At 37.7% G+C, this 17,348-nt stretch overlaps 1 protein-coding gene across 7 annotated transcripts in view; it reads left to right on the forward strand.

Annotated features, from left to right (window-relative positions):
• The window catches only part of LOC126174902 (probable phospholipid-transporting ATPase IA), a 639,177-nt gene that overhangs the window by 456,567 nt on the left and 165,262 nt on the right, over window positions 1-17,348 (forward strand). For all 7 annotated transcript variants that reach the window (XR_007535496.1, XM_049921326.1, XM_049921325.1 and 4 more), the window contains exons 8-9: window positions 11,613-11,708; window positions 11,998-12,123. Coding sequence is in view for 6 of the 7 variants with exons in the window: in XM_049921326.1 (XP_049777283.1) it covers window positions 11,613-11,708; window positions 11,998-12,123 (222 nt within the window). In the remaining variant the exon portion in view is untranslated. The remainder of the gene's footprint in view (window positions 1-11,612; window positions 11,709-11,997; window positions 12,124-17,348) is intronic.

The raw sequence follows: 17,348 nt of genomic DNA on the forward strand, positions 1-17,348 counted from the left end.
CTCCAATGCTGATGATGTAGCTAAATACAAGGAATACTGTAAAATATTAAAAAAGTAATTCAGACATCTAAACAAATGCACTATGAGAAGAAGATAGCAATGTCAGGGAACAAAATAAAAACAGTATGGGATATAGTGAAAGAGGAGACTGGTAGAACCAGAGCAAATAGCATTAAGGGCAGATGATACATTAGTAACTGATAGGCATAGTGTGGCAAATCTATTTAACAAGTACTTTATATCCATTACTGATAGAACGGGATTGTCAGGATCACTAAATAATGCCCTTGAATATCTGAAACTAGCCTTTACAAATAGCTTCAGGTACATGAATGTGTCACGCACTTCACCAAAAGAAATAACTTCCATAGTAAAATCTTTAAAAACAAAGCATTCTAGTGGTTATGATGAAATATCAACAAAGTTAATTAAGACATGTGCTTGTGAGTTTGGTACAATTCTAAGTTACTTGTGTAACCAGTCAGTTTTAACTGGGACATTTCCTGACTGGCTAAAATATGCAGATGTTAAGCCTTTATTCAAGAAAGGGGATAAAGAGATACCATCAAACTACAGACCTATTTCACTTTTGCCAGCATTCTCAAAAATTTTAGAAAAAGTAATGTACAACACAGTTTGGATTTCTGAAGAGTTCTGATATCAAGAAGGCTGTTTACACCTACAATGAAAATGTACTTAATTCATTAAATAACAAATTACAAGCAGCAGGTATTTTCTGTGATTTGTCAAAGGCATTTGATTGTGTGAACCACAACATCCTTTTAAATAAATTAGAATTCTATGGTGTCACAGGCAGTGCTAAAAAATGGTTCAAGTCATACCTTGCTAACAGGAAACAAAGGGTGTCAGTGCAAGGTACTAGTGAATTAAGTCATCAGTCATCATCAGAATGGGAAGAAATTACATGTGGTGCCCCACAAGGATCCATCTTGAGGCCATTGCTTTTTCTTGTGTACATTAATGGTCTCTTATCAGTTACACTACCAGAAGCAGAGTTCATTTTGTTTGCAGATGACACAAGTATTGCAATAAATATTATGTCGAGTGTAGTTCTAGAAAGATCTGCTAATGATTTTTCATGGATATTAATAAATGGTTTAAAGCCAACTCACTGACATTAAACTTCGAAAAGACTCACTATATGCAATTCAGAACCTGTTAGAGGTTTCCCCTCACCATATGTATAAAGTATGAAGAAGAGCAAAGAGGTTGACAGTCTTAAAGTCCTGGGATTACAACTTGATAATAAATTCAGTTGGGAGGAGCACACCACAGAACTGCAGAAACGCCTTAACAAATCTGTATTTGCAATTCGAGTGTTAGCTGACATAGGTGACATAAAAATGAAAAAGCTTTGCATACTTTGCCTACTTTCATTCCATAATGTCATGTGGTATAATATTTTGGGGTAACTCTTCAAGTCAAACAAAAGTTTTCAGAGTCCAAAAGCATGTAATACGTATTATTTGTGGAGTAAATTCACGGACTTCCTGTAGAAACCTCTTCAAAGAACTGGGTATACTAACTACTCCCTCTCAGTATATTTACTCCTTAATGAAATTTGTCCTAAATAATATATATCTCTTTCCAACAAACAGCTCAGTTCATACATAAAATACCAGGAACAAAAATGATCTGCACATGGACTTAAAAGCACTTACTTCAGTTGAAAAAGGGATCCACTACTCAGGAACACTCATCTTCAATAATTTGCCAGCAAACATAAAAAATTTAGTTACAAATAAAGATCAGTTTAAAGAGACCATGAAAGACTTACTAGTGGCCAACTCCTCCTACTCCATTGACGAATTTTTTAATAGAAACAAATGATGTATTGTATATATTCATACTATTAATATTGTTATGTCAGCTTAAAAAAAATAAATAAATAAATATTGACATGTTTCACATCCCAAGGATCTCCTCAGTGCAGATCTATGGAACGAATAACTAATCTAATCTAATCTAATCTCTAATCACAAGGGTAGAAGCCATAGGGTGCAGAAGGAGCATAGGGTCTGACAAGGATATTGTAGAGATTGGGAGGATAGTGAATAGCTATTCTAGGTGTGATGGACAAAATCTTGGCCAGAATAGATTGTAGGAAGTCATAGAAATGTCAAAGTAGCTGATCAATTTTTTCAAGATCAGGATAAAAATAATGTATTAATCAGCTATTTCAACAAGGCAAAGACTTCCTAAAATCATGTCCTTGAAAAGAGATCCATTGTGTCAGAGATTTTACTCACCACACCTAGAATAGCTTTTCGTTGTCCTACCAGACTTCACAGTATCCATATCAGACCCTACACTCCTTCTGCACCCATCTCCCTACCCTATGGCTCCTACCCCTGTAACCATTCCTGCTGCAAGATTTGCCCTTTGCACCCTCCCATCACCACATATACCAGCCCTGTAACTAGTAAAACATGTGCTATCAAAGGGAGAGCCACCTGTGACATGTCATATCGTGTACCAGCTGTTATGTAAACACTGTTAAGCCTTTTATATAGGCATGACTACCACCAAGTTATCGGTTAGGATGATGGACATAGGGAGAGGGTGTATACTGGCAACATACAATATCCTGTTGCAGAGTGTGCTGTACAACATGACAGTCATGATCTCAGTGCCTATTTAACCGTATGTGCTGTCTGGATTCTTCCCCAAACACCTGTTTCTCAGAACTCCGCAGTGGGAACTTGCTCTACAACATGTCCTTGAATGTCTCCAACTCCTGGCCTTAATTTACATAAATTTCTTTGGTCTCAGCATTTATTCATAGTAACTGTTCCTTTCTTCACTCCCTTTTAGTTTTCTATATCTTTCATTTTCTTATCTGTCTATTTTTCCATTCCACCTCCAATCTCTATCACAAAGAATGCATTTAGCTTTTCACTCTTATTAACTCGTGCACAATGTTTTATCAGTAACCTCTCCCTTGCATTTTGCTTGTCTTTCACCTTTAAGCTCTCCAGTTTTCAAAACTCATACAGTACAGTACCCAGCAAACAGTCCTTCATTCTCATTCCATCTGGTAAGTGTAACCTGATCCAGGGTTCTGGGTGCCTTTTCTGAACTCTGCTCCCTTTCTTAAACCTTACCAGTCATTTTCCTTCACCTCTCTTCCTTACCCTCCAACTCTTCTGCCAGAAGGAGGAGCCATTGACTCTGAAAGCTTGTAAACTGTAATACCTTTTATACGTGTTTTCTCTTGTTGCCACCTGGTGAGTAGATTTTTTGTCTATCCAGGTACATTATATATAGGCTGGAACTTAAATAGTGGCAAAACTGCTGTGGAGACACTATGCAGTGTAATCTACTATTGTCGCTGATAGCACACGTTGTTGACATACCTACCTTACTTCTGAGCAAATGGAATCGCCCGTCCCACGTCACTATTGTGGGAAACACAGTCACGTGTGAGCAAACAGTCTAACATAACGGTGTCACTGTGTTTTCGAAACAGGAACAACGGAGTTGGATCAAGATTGAATGTGCCAGAGGTTGTACAGCATGACAGTGTCATCAAGGTCTTCAAGAGGCATGCGGGGAATTGGCATTGCTGTACACAACAGTGGCACATTGGGTAAAAGCCTTCAACAAAGGTCGGAAAACTGTGGCAGACATGTGCTGGACAGGTTGTCCTAACATCTTTGAAGAAGTAGTGCATGCTGTTGCTTCATTAGTGGACAGTGATCGACGCCATACGATTCGTGAGCTCACCCATAAAACTGGGTTAGTGCATATGACTGTGCGTCACATCCTGAAGGACACGTCATGATGGGTTCATCATGAATTGATGGAAATGCAAAAATGGATGCATTACGACGCTGCTCAGACGCACTTGGAGCGCTATGAGATCAAAGTAGAGGCTTTCTTATGCCATATCGTAACACTGGATGAGACATGGTCCACATCGTACAAGTTAAAACTGAAACGCCAATCCAACAAATGGCGTCATTACGAGTCACGGCGAGAGTCGTAAGTGTGTCAGAGCCCCAGTATGGGGAAAGTTATGGTGATTTTCGTGTACGATTGTGATGATGTTATCCTGACATATTACATTCTTCCACGGCAGACTGTCAGTGCACAATATTATTGTTCATTTTTGGAGCATCACCTGTGACCAGCTTTGCGAAAGAAGCGGCGACACTTTCTGCGCAACCCACCCATCATTTTGCATGACAATGCACGGGCGCATACAGTGCAAGCTGTGGCTGCTCTTTTTGGTCAATGGGACTGTGAAGTACTGTACCATCCACCATACTCCCCGGACTTAAGTCCTTGTAACTTTGACTTGATTCTGAAGATGAAGGAACCACTTCGTGGCATTCACTTCAGAACTGTTCCAGAGATTCGACCGGCAGTAGACCGCTCCATTCGCACCATCAACAGAACAGGCTCTGCTAACAGTATACTATGCCATCCACATCACTGGCAACAGTTTCTACACAACGCTGATGACTACTTTGAAGGACAGTAATAGGTGCAAACATGTAACTCTTTTGTATCGGTTGTGATTAAATAGTTACCACTATTTAAGTTCCAGCCTTCGTATTTAGGATTTTGTAGATACGTTATTATCCCTTTGAAGCTATATTAATGTAAAGGAAGAAACATGTACAAGTAACAAAACAAAGACAAGGCTACCAGCAATATGAGACAGTATTGGCCAAACCTTGTAGTTTTAAAAATGTGAATGCTGTTATTGGAATCTGAGGAGAACTGAAGAGCTAAGGGAAGAAAGTTGTGGAAAGTAGGCAATATAGAAATAAATGTGAATGTCTCTTTGGATAACAATGGAACACTACGGTATACAATTTTGCCTCCTCTGTAAGATGTTACAGAGCATATAGGCCCCTTCATGGTTTCATTTCATTTTTGACAAGAACAAGTGTATTAGCATCCACACAATCATACATATTAATTATTTAATAAACAAACTTTGATGCTTTTAGACTCACTGACTCACTCAGTAAAATTTTTAATGGACTTGAGTTAAATTGCTGTTATTTGCACTAACCAGACAACCAAATAACTACCTGGTAACATGTTGAATCTTCAAACTTTGTGCTTTGTATAAAAACAAAAAGTAACAGTCTAAATCACAGTTTATTTTCAATATACTAGAGGTAACTGTTTTTGATTGTAATAACCATCAGATCAGGATTCTGAAATACAGTGATATAAAAGTGGGTCATCGTAGCAGATGGCCTACTATTAGCAACATTTAGTTATAAGCACCTTAGGGGAAAAAAAGAAGAATTATTAAAACCACAAATAATAAAAGTATGCGGTAGTATATAAGAAGCAGCATATTATAAATGAAGATCTAAAAGCAACAATGAACAAGCTATCAAGGTACCGAGAGAAATCTGAAAAGGGAATTAAGCTGCAGTGAGAAGAAATAAGGTTTGCTGATGACATTTCAATTGTGTCTGAGACAGCAACAAATTTGGAGAATAGGTTGAGCAGAACAGAGTGTTACATTATTTTTTTGCAGGTATGCCCCACAGTGGCAGTGGAACAAAATTGCTGAAATGACAACATTTTCTACCTTTGGCAATAATTACAGTGAAATGTGAAAACATATTTCCATTTCAACAGTAAACTATGTCTTGAAAGAGAGGTCATAAGATGAATATCATCAGAAGTAAAACAAGAGTGATGAAATGTAGTTGGATTAAAGAGATGATGCTAATGAAATTGGGTTAGGAAATGAGACATTGAAAGTAGAAGATGTGCTCTGCTATTTGCGGAGCAAAGTAACTGATGATTGCAGAAGTAAACAGGTTAAAAAATGCAGTCTTGCAATGGCAAGAAAATTTTTGTGAGAAAGACAGATATTTTAACTTATGTAAATTTAAGTGTTAGCAAATCTTTTCTGGAAGTATATGTCTTCATTTTAACTTTGTATGGAAGTGAAAAGTAGACAGTAAGCTGTACAGATAAGAAGGAAATAGAAGCAATTGAAATGTGATGTGACAAGAGAATGATGAACATTAATTGGATAGGTTAGATAACTAATGAAATTTTAATGAATTAAACAGAGGAGAAAATAAGTTTGTGGCACAACTTGACTAAATGTAGGAATCTGTTTACATGTACATACTGAGACATCAAGAAAAAGATAATTCGATGATGGAGGGAAGTGTGAGAGGCTAAAATTGAAGTGGGAGACCAAGACTTGATTATTGTAAGCCAGTTCAAATGGATATTCGTTAAAAAAAGTTCTGGAGGGATGAAGAGGCTCGCACAGTATAGTGTAGTATAGATAGCTGCATCAAACTGGTCATTTTTTTGAATGTCAGCACAACAAATTAATTGTTATGGAACATGTCTTACAGTAAATGTGTCTGTACCCCATAGCATTAAATGTCTCTGGAGGTATTACATGTCATTTTGCTTTAATTTTCATCTTTGGTACTAGTTAGAAAATTACGTGTTCACCACACCATACCAAACCATGCAAATGCCCAAACACAGTCACTAAAAGAAATTACATACTTTCTTCATCAACAGTTGTTGAACAATAGAGTGCTACTAACACACTTTCTTGCAGTGATGAAAACTTACCCAAAAGGGACATAAAATTGAAAAGCCTCTTAAAAATAACTATTTACAGCCTTCAGATAAACAGGAATTAATGTATTAATGTTCTTAAGTACTGCAATATTCTTCCCTATATTTGCTCTTCTTCAACAGCTCACTCAGTTGAAAGAAACTATAAAGATCCTCACAGAACCAACAACATTCTTCATAATCCACTTTCATACAACCTTTAATTTAATAGCTTAGTATAAATGATGTGCAGTTGTATCCAAACTTGACATGTAGCCATGTAGCCATGAGGTTTCATTACTACAATCTTTAGTGTCACAGAACTACAAATAAATAAACCTATCCTTGATGTGTTAGTTAGGTTTGATTATTTCCATTGTGTTGCTTTTTGTGACAAATTTTCCCATGGGCAGGATATAAAAGTGTGTGTTAATCATCTTACAGTGCAGAAAGCTAGTACCATGAAATATCTCATTTATATTGTAAGAATCTTGGAACATGAAGGGATGAGACCATTCCTGCCCCACTGGCAGAAAGCATATTGATTGTATATTTTTCTATTGTGGGCGAAGGATAGAAGTAATGGACAGTTCCTAATAATTTGTGTTATGTATGATGTTACGGACAAAATCAGTATCAACTCTGAGCATAAGACGTAGTTGGTTATGATTGTTCACATGATGGAAACACTGGACTGCTAATTGCCTCAGTTCTCTTTTATGGTGATAAAGTGTAACATATATAACAGTTCCCATCCTCCTTCCATTTGCATCTATGGCAGCAGTACAGATAATTATGTTCTGTATCAGAATAAGTAACTTTATCTCCCTAATTCATTTGAGAATGATCCTCAACAAATGACATTGCAGGAGACTTCCAACTGTACTAACTGAGCAACATTCTTGAAGAATAGTGCTATATTTTTTGTTATTGTATCTTATACAGTAGTATTAATTCCATCTTAAAGTGCATCAAGTAACTCTTAACGAGCAATGCCAAGTTAGGTGGCTATTATAGCAAGTAGCTTGGTTTTTCATCTTGATGTTTAACCATAGTAGTCACTAATAATAGGAAAATAATCAATTTACTAAAAAATATCACGCGGCATTTGTCTTCCAGTCTCCTGATGTGCTGTGAGAACGATTGAATGTTAATGAATGTCCAGCATTTACCTTAAATTACCACACTCCCACTTCGTAAAAACAACCCATGTTCAACTGTCAGATCTGAGCTTATGAAATGCCTGAGTTAGTAAAATATGTTGCAAATAATAATAATTAATTTAAAAATAAAGAGTAGTGTGATCTTTGGTTTATCTGGCGTATGATGGTCTTGAATATCTGTTATGTATTCATCCAGATGAAGATCCAAAAACAGTTGAAGATCATTATCTTCTAGGAAAGCCAAAGATCACACATCTGCGTTGGGGATAAGATGCTGATTAAGTCGTTCTATCGCACACCAGACTCGCCTCCTGATATGACCAAAAACTTTAGAGAAAACCTCAGTTTGCTTGTTAATAAGTTCCCTAATCATACTGTAATCATTGGTGGAGATTTCAGCCATCCAACAATTAATTGGGAAAATTACAGTTGGTGAGCATACAAAACATTCTGTGAAACATTTCTAAATACCTTCTCTGAAAACTACCTAGAACAGGTATTTTAGAACATCACTAATGATGGAAATATATTAGATACAATGGCAACAAATAGACCTGACCTTTTTGAGGACACCCACATCGAAATTGTTATCAGTGACCATGACACAATTGTGTCAACAATGATTACCAAATTACAAAGGACAACTAAAACCAGTAAGGATGTATGTTTATTCAGTATACAAGAATAAGTAACAGAGTCTATCTGAATGAGGAGCTTGAAACTTTCAGCACTTGACAGGAGCATGTACAGGAACTATGGCTCAAGTTTAAAAAAATAGTTGATCTTGCACTGGATTTATATTACTCATTAGAACTCTTCATAATGGAGGATGCTGCCAAGTGGTGTATAGTCACTGTAAAGAAACTGCTAAAGAAAGAGAGACTACTGCTTAATAGGTCTCAAACAAAGCATAGGCCTGTAGATAAAGAGATGCTGAATGGAACGCATTTAACCATCAAGCAAGCACTGCACGAAGCCTTGAATGACTGCCATAGAAGAATACTGTCAAATGATCTTTTACAAAATCCAAAGAAATTCTGGTTGCGTGTAAAGGCAAGACAGTTAGTGTCCAGTCACTCAAGAATAAGACAGGGACTGAAACTGTTGGTAGCAAAGCAAAATCTGAAATGCTTAAGTCCACTTTCAAATGTACCTTTACAAAGGAAAAACCAGGAAAATTGTCCCAGTTTAATTTTCGTACCACTGAAAATATGAGTAAAATAAATGTTAGTGTCAGTGGCATTGGGAAACACCTGAAATAATTAAAATGGAACAAAGCTCCAGGGCCCAATGGAATTCCTATCAGATTCTATACTGAATTTGTGACTAAGTTAGCCTTGCTGTTAACTATAATCTGTCGTGGATCCCTCAAACAAAAAACCATGCCCGGTAGTTGGAAGAAAGCACAGGTCACACCTGTTCACAAGAAGGATGATAGAAGTAATGCACAAAGCTACCGTCCAATATCCTTGACATCCATTTGTTGTAGGATCTCAGAACATATTCTGAGCTCAAACATAATGACATATCTCAAACAGATTGGCTTCCTCCATGACAACCAGAATGGGTTCTGAGAGCCTCAATCATGCGAAACTGAACCCGCACTTTTTTCACTGATATACTGAAAGCTTTGGTTCAAGACAGCTAAGTAGATACAATATTTCTTGATTTCAGAGAAACATTCAACTCAGTACCGCAGCTATGTTTATTCTCAAAAGTGTGATCAGATGGGCTATCGAATGAAATTTGTGACTGGATTGAAGATTTTTTGGCAGGGAGGATGTAGAACTTATCTTGGATAGAAAGTCAATATCAGATGTAGAAGTAAGTTCGGTGTGCTGCACGGAAGTGTGTTGGGACCCTTACTATCCATGTTGTATATTAATGACCTTGCGGACAATATTAATAGTAACCTCAGATTTTCTGCAGGTGGTGCAGTTATTTTCATAAAGTACTGTGTGAAAGAAGCTGTGCAAATATTCAGTCAGATCTTGAGAAGTTTTGAAAATGGAGAAAAGATTGGCAACTTACTTTAATTGTTCAGGAATGTAAAATTGTGCACATCACCGAATGGAAGAACATAGTATCCTTTGACTATAATGTCAGTGAGTCACAGCTGGAATCGGCCAACTCCTACTTTGTAGCGATATGAAAAGGAATGCTCACATAGGCTCAGTCATTGGTAAAGCAAGTGGTAGACTTTGGTTTATTGGTAGAATACTGAGAAAATGCAATCAGTCTACAAAGGAGATTGCTCACAAATCACTCGCGTGACCCATTCTGGAATATTAATCAAGTTTGGGGATTCATACCAAGTAGGGCTAACAGGGGATAGTGAACTATACAGAGAAGGGCAGAACGAAATGTCACAGGTTTGTTTGGCCCATGGGGGAGTGTCACCGAGATGCTGAAGAAACTGAACTGGCAGCCTCTTAAAGATGGGTGTAAACTGTCTTGAGAAAGCCTACTTAAAAAGTTTCAAGAACCACCTTTAAATGATGACTCTACAGATGTACTACAACCCCTGTTTATCACTCACATACAGATTGTGGAGACAAGATTAATTACAGCACACATAGGGGCATTTCATGCTCTTGTTCTTCCCGCACTCCATAAGTGAATGGAATGGGAAGAAACCCTAATGACTGGTGTAATGGAATGTACTCTCAGCAATGCGCTTCACAGTGGTTTGCAGAGTATACATGTAGATGTAGGTGTAGTTATTCTACAAGGAGGAGACGCAGCACCAAATAAATAATCTGGACAAATTACGTAGCAGGAAAGAGCATCTTCTGGCCTCCCTTGTCTCTCTGTACTGTATCTGTGAGTTGTCACTTACCAGTGCACATGTCAGAGAAAAGGCAAGAAATAATGATGATGCAGGGCGGGAAGACTGTTCGTGGTTGGGTCTCAAACCCACACCAGAGTTGAACAATAGGGCAGGTGAACAGTGGACCAGCACAACAGGAGCAAGGCAAGAGCAATCTAGGCTACAACAAAGTACGACAAACTTTTGATTCAGTCCTATCGACAGGTCAAGTATGAGCCAAATGCAAATTGAGACCAGAGAGGAAAACCAATATCAAAAGCAAAATCATTGGCAAGTAGTAAGTAGTACAGTGGAGATAGTAATGAACACTATCAGACGAAGTGCACAACTGACTGAGCGGTCGATGTGTGGTGGTATTTATGCCAGCTGTGAGGGACACTGGCCGGTATATTCACGGAGCGAGATGGTTGTACAGTCCAGGTAAGTCCAGCACTGCAGTGATACTGCCCTCTATAGGCCATTGAGATCCATTTTTTCTGGCAGGCATTCAACTTCTGCGCATCCCAATACCAGACTCTGCAGAGATGCCAAGACAACCATGCATCCATTCTTTCATGAAATTGTCCCATCACATCAAAACTTCAGCTGCCAACTAGATCATGCCACTCACCTGAATGCCTGAAGACAATTCAAAAATAGTAGTACAGTTACCAACAAGGCAATAATCTGCTGCTCAATTTGCCTAGCAACAGTATTGCAAGTGACAATACCAAGACATCAATAATTGCACTGTATTTTTGCACCTATGTATTACAGGCTTGAAAACTCAAGAAAAAGTTTGTAATTTTTTTTCTCTGAGAGGAAAGATTCACATTTAAAATGAATGACATTTAGAAATTATGCATTTCTTTAAGTGGTCCATCTGATCAGGAAACATAAGCAGATACATATTGTTTTGAAACCTAACAAATATTGTGTGTTATGCATTTGTTCTCTACTGTTATAAGCCCCCCCAGAATAGTTTACCATTCTTAAAATTGTGTGCTCAGTCAATGCAGTCGACCACCTTTTGATACAAACTATTAATTTTTCAGGCTATTTTTATTAATATGGATATTGATATGTACCATGAAGAAAGTGATACACCAGCTATGGCAAGGACATCAAATCTGAATGAAGAGCTAGGACAGGTAAAGATTTTTTTGTGCATTACTGATTTAAGATGCAGTATGATTAAACGTTGTGAACAATTTTCTGGTATATCTTGTCACATTGTAATGTCTATTAACACATGTCTAAAATAATACCAACTCATTGATGAGGTCAGCTCTGTGACTGCTTGATAGCCAAAATCCTGAAAATTCTTATAGGAGAAAGTCTATCTTTTTATTCTCTGTTCTATATACAAATCTTGTTTGAATGCTGTAGTTGTGAATAAATGTTACACACTCTTGAGATGATGTTATGTTTGCAATTTAGGTGAAGTATATATTCTCAGATAAGACTGGCACACTTACAAGAAATATAATGGATTTCAAGAAGTGCTCCATAGCTGAACAAATTTATACTTTAGCAGATAATCCAAATGACACACAGTTAGTGAAGGTAAGTGAAACTGGCTATTTTTTTAAATAAAGATTGTCTTCTCACTTACACACACACACACACACACACACACACACACACAGGAATTGTGTTTGTCATTTTAGCAAAATGCTGGAAAATGTAGGTAAACATTGGAGCTCCAGTGATACATTGTGTTCATAAATCCATTATTTTAAACACATACTATTGATCATCTTCAGTCAGTTCATTCATTCCTACCAAAAGGTGGCACTGTGATGAGCATTTTTATGGGTAACATGTGATTTGCTAGCAGTTTTGCCCCTCAACATTGGAATACCTCACTTTTACTCATGCAGAGACATTTAGTAGTAATTAGAGGACTAGGATGTTGCAATAATTCACCCATTAGGACTAATTTCTGGAAGAAAAATTAGCTCTTTGTTTATATGAATGTTGGCAGAGCTATGTTGAACCAGGGTCATTATGGCACTGCAGAAGCTTCCCATAACCCAGTCTTGTGTTGCTGTTCATACTCCTGTTCTGTCCAGGTCATTTTTAGGGTTTTGTATCTGAAGTGGTAAAAATGAAACCCTTTGTCTGTGTGTGTGTGTGTGTGTGTCAAAAAACCGTTCTTATCAGGAACAGGTAGACATATCAAGTTGAGATTTATGCCGTATACTGAGGTTCACGGTGCCCTGCCCTGTCAGTGTATAAAATTGAAGCTTTAATGTCAGTGCAATCAAAGTTTCACAGTACAACTAAAGGAAGAAATCCAAAAATTGTTAATTTGTAACTATATCATACAAAAAAAAATTTTGTATCTACAAACAAAGATGATGTGACTTACCAAACGAAAGCACTGGCCACACACACACACACACACACACACACACACACACACACATATATATATATATACAGACACAAGCAGACATATTCAAAGGCCTTTGAATATGTCTGCTTGTGTCTGTATATGTGTGGATGGATATGTGTGTGTGTGCGAGTGTAAAGGCCTTTGAATATGTCTGCTTGTGTCTGTATATGTGTGGATGGATATGTGTGTGTGTGTGTGTGCGCGTGTATACCCATCCTTTTTTCCCCCCTAAGGTAAGTCTTTCCGCTCCCGGGATTGGAATGACTCCTTACCCTCTCCTTTAAAAACCCACATCCTTTCGTCTTTCCCTCTCCTTCCCTCTTTCCTGACGAAGCAACCGTTGGTTGCGAAAGCTAGAATTTTGTGTGTATATTTGTGTTTGTTTGTGTGTCTATCGACGTGACAACCCTTTCGTTTGGTAAGTCACATCATCTTTGTTTTTAGATATATTTTTCCCATGTGGAATGTTTCCCTCTATTATATTCATATCATTAAAAAAAATTTTGTTTGTCATTTGATATCCGATTGTCTGTGTGTCTTTTGAGACTCCTTTTTCACATGAATGGGTAGAAGTATCAAGTTGAAAGTCATGTCACATACTTAGGTCTGACGTCCCTTGGTGGTGTAATAAATGTAAGCTTCAAAGTCAATGCAGTCAAAAGATACAGCCATTTATGTCAATATTCTGAAAGGATAGTTGCTACTCACCATATAGCAGAGATGCTGAGTCACATATAGGCACAAGAAAAAGACTGTCAAACAAGTAAGCTTTTGCCTTAAACGGCCTTCATCCTCTGCTACAGAGTGAAAATTCGTCCTGGATAATCTAAGTTGTTAACCAAGCCTTTCTTGCTTCTTCCATTATGGGCACTTTCCCTTTGTCAGCAAAATCCTGTCACATGCTCCTTATGTTCTCTGTAACCTAAGTCTAATACCTGGTTTCACATTATTTGTGAGCTGGTCTTCTGCATTTAGTTTTCTCCATAGCACCTGGCCCACAGCTTTCCCTTTATTGCTATCTGTCAGCAAGTCTCTCTTTCTTTCATTTGATTTTGCTACCAACCTAGTATTAACATAAATCCTATGAGTTTCCTGTAACCGACTTTGCTTTGCAGGTGACAAAGGTTTATGCTGTATTCCACATTACACATCAAACTGTTTGACAACTGGAATGTCAGTTGTGTTGTCAGAATTTTCTTCTTAGCTTTTTTACTTACTACCATTTACAAATTCCCATCATCTCTCTCCTTGTCAACCTATCTAATTCAAAATACGTATTTCTAATTGTGCCTGAAGGCTTCTTCCTTTGTTTTATGATTCCATTATATATATTTTTACAGCTCCATGGAAGAGCCTAATCAAATACTTTCCTAACTTCCCAACTTTAGTCATCCCAGTGAAACACCAACCTATACCCTAACATGTTATACCCAGACTGCATAACTTATACCAACATCCACAATTATTGCACATGTTGCTGATGTTTTGATGATGGGAAAGCAGTAATGTGCACTTTAACTAGAATAAGGAACTACTGAACACTTAACAAGAAACAGTGAGTATCTTGAGATGAGGAGTACAACGAAATATTAATGTGCAATGGTCAGAAGGTGGAAGTAAGAAGTATTCAGATATTCACTTAAAACAAATTTCATTTTACAGAAAACATGGAATAAAAAAACTGACTTCTTTAATGTTCTTAACACTAATATTAAATGTACACAATTAGAAAAATTATGGAAACATATATAAGTGACAAACTTTTGATTGTAGCAGTAAACAACTAAGTCATAAATTTTTTATTTGCATTAATATGCAATGATACTTCCATTCTGTCAAATTACTATCAGTTTTGATACCAAGTACCTCCATCAGGGCATACCCTTGGTGTGCAGTCATCTCTCTCTCTTACCCAAGTAGGTATGTCAAACAATGGAAAATCCAGGATGGAATGTAACAGTATTCTGGAAAGGGTAGTTGCTACTCACCATATAGTGGAGATGCTGAGCCACAGACAGGCACAACAAAAAGACTGTCACAAAATAAGCTTTTGGCCAACAAGGCCTTTGTCAAGAATAGAACACACACACACACACACACACACACACACACACACAGAGTCTGAGCTGCCAGAGACTGTGTTGTGTGTGTGTGTGTGTGTGTGTGTGTGTGTATCTCTGTTGTCTATTTTTGATAAAGGTCTTGTTGGCCAAAATCTAATTTTGTGACAGTCTTTTTGTGGTGCCTATCTGCAACTCAGCATCTGTGCTGTGTGGTGAATAGCAATTATTCTTTTCATAATATTGTTACGAGGGTGGTTTGAAAAGTTCTTGGAATCACCAGAGAGGTCAGCGCTAGCGCAATGAGTTGTTCATGTTATATTCATTGGACTGTTGCCTGTAAACATGTGCCATGTCAGTGCTCTTGGAAGAGAACTGTGCCAGGCACGTGGCTCTGTTGTTGTTCCCACAGTGATTTGTGCAGATAGAAAAAATCGAGATTCAAGCAGTGATTAAGTATTTCATAAAGAAAGGTATGAAAGCAAAGGACATTCATGCCAATTTCCGGAATACGCTGGAAGACTCTGCTTCTTCATATTCAGCTGTTGCCAAGTGGACAAATTAATTTAAATTTGGTCGGGAGAGCTTAGATGATGATCCACACAGTGGTCGGCCATGATGTGTCACTACTCCAGGAATCATTGCAAAAGTGCACAAAACGGTCATGGAGGATCATTGATTGAAAGTGTGTGAAAGTGCTCACGCTTGCCAGATGTCATCTGAAAGGGTGTATCACAATTTAACTGAAGAATTAGAAATGAGAAAATTCTCTGTAAGATGGGTGCTGCGACTCTTGATGTTGGATCAAAAACACATGAGAATGGACATACCCGAACAACGTTTGGCCCATTTTAGAAGAAACTAACAAGATTTTTTTGCACCGGTTTGTAACCACAGATGAAACTTGGGTGCACTACTGTACCGCAGAGACAAAACAACAGTCAAAGCAGTGGAAACATGCTGATTCTCCATCACCAAAAAAAGCAAAGACAATTCCTTTGGTGGGAAAGGTCATGGCATCAGTGTTCTGGGATGCAAAGGGGATTCTGTTTGTAGATTATCCCCCCACTGAGCAAACAATTACTGGGGAATACTTATGCTAACCTCCTGGACAAATTGCAACAAAAGATACGTGAAAAAAGGTCAGGTTTAGCAAGGAAGAAAGTCATCTTCCGTTAAGACAATGCACACCCACAGACATGTGCCATCACCATGGCAAAATTACACAAACTAAGGTATGAATTGTTGCCACACCCGCCTTATTCGCTTGATATGGCTCCGTCAAACTTCCATCTCTTACCAAAACTGAAAATTTTTCTTGGTGGACAAAGATTCACTTCAGATGAATAATTGATAGCTGGAGTTGACAACTATTTTTCAGGCCTGGAGGAAACTCATTTTTGAGATGGGTTCAAGGCACTGGAACATCTTTGGACCAAGTGCATTAATTTACAAGGAGAATACATTGAAAAATAAGTGTTTCAGTGATGTAAGTACTTTCTTTCTATTTCGTTCCGAGAACTTTTCAAACCATCCTCATATATTCCAGGTAGGTATGTCATATACTTCATGTCAGGGGATGACCTGATAATGGCACTTGCTTCTGAAATCAGTAGTCATTTCACAGAATAGAAGTATGACTACAGACTAAAGCAGATAAACCCTAGATGTAGCCAGAGACTCAAATACAGACAAAAACTAAACAAAGACAAAATTAGCATCTGGAGGTCCACGCTTGAAGTGTTCAGTGAATTCAAAAGTAAAATTTTATCTACTGACTTGACAGAAAATCGTAAGTTTTTGTCTTATGTTAAATCGGTAAATGGATCGAAGCCATCTATCCTGACACTCTGTGATGATAATGGCATTGAAACAAAGGATGACACAGAAAAGCCAAAATACTAATTGCCTTTCTACAAGACTGTTTCACAGAGGAAGAGGGCACTGTAATTTCCTTTTCCAAATTGTCTTACAAATGACTAAATAACAGATATCAAAATAAGTGATCAAGGGATGGAAAAGCAATTGAAATCACTCAACAAACTAAAGGCCACTGGATCTGATGGTATAACAGACCAATTCTGTGAAACAGCTTGCCTGTCTTGTACCAGCTGAGATCATAGGTATCTGGAGGAACAGAGCATTCTTGATGATTGGTAAAAAGCACATGTCATTCCCATTTTCAAGAAGAGTCATTGAACTGATGCACAAAATTATAGGCCCATTCTCTGAAGTCAGTCTGTGGTAGAACTTTGAAACATGTTTGAAGCTTGTGTCTTATGACATTTCTGGAGACTGAAAATCTCCTCTGTAGGAATCAACATGGGTTC

This window comes from Schistocerca cancellata, chromosome 3 (assembly GCF_023864275.1).
Source record: "Schistocerca cancellata isolate TAMUIC-IGC-003103 chromosome 3, iqSchCanc2.1, whole genome shotgun sequence".
Taxonomy (NCBI): Eukaryota; Metazoa; Arthropoda; class Insecta; order Orthoptera; family Acrididae; genus Schistocerca; species Schistocerca cancellata.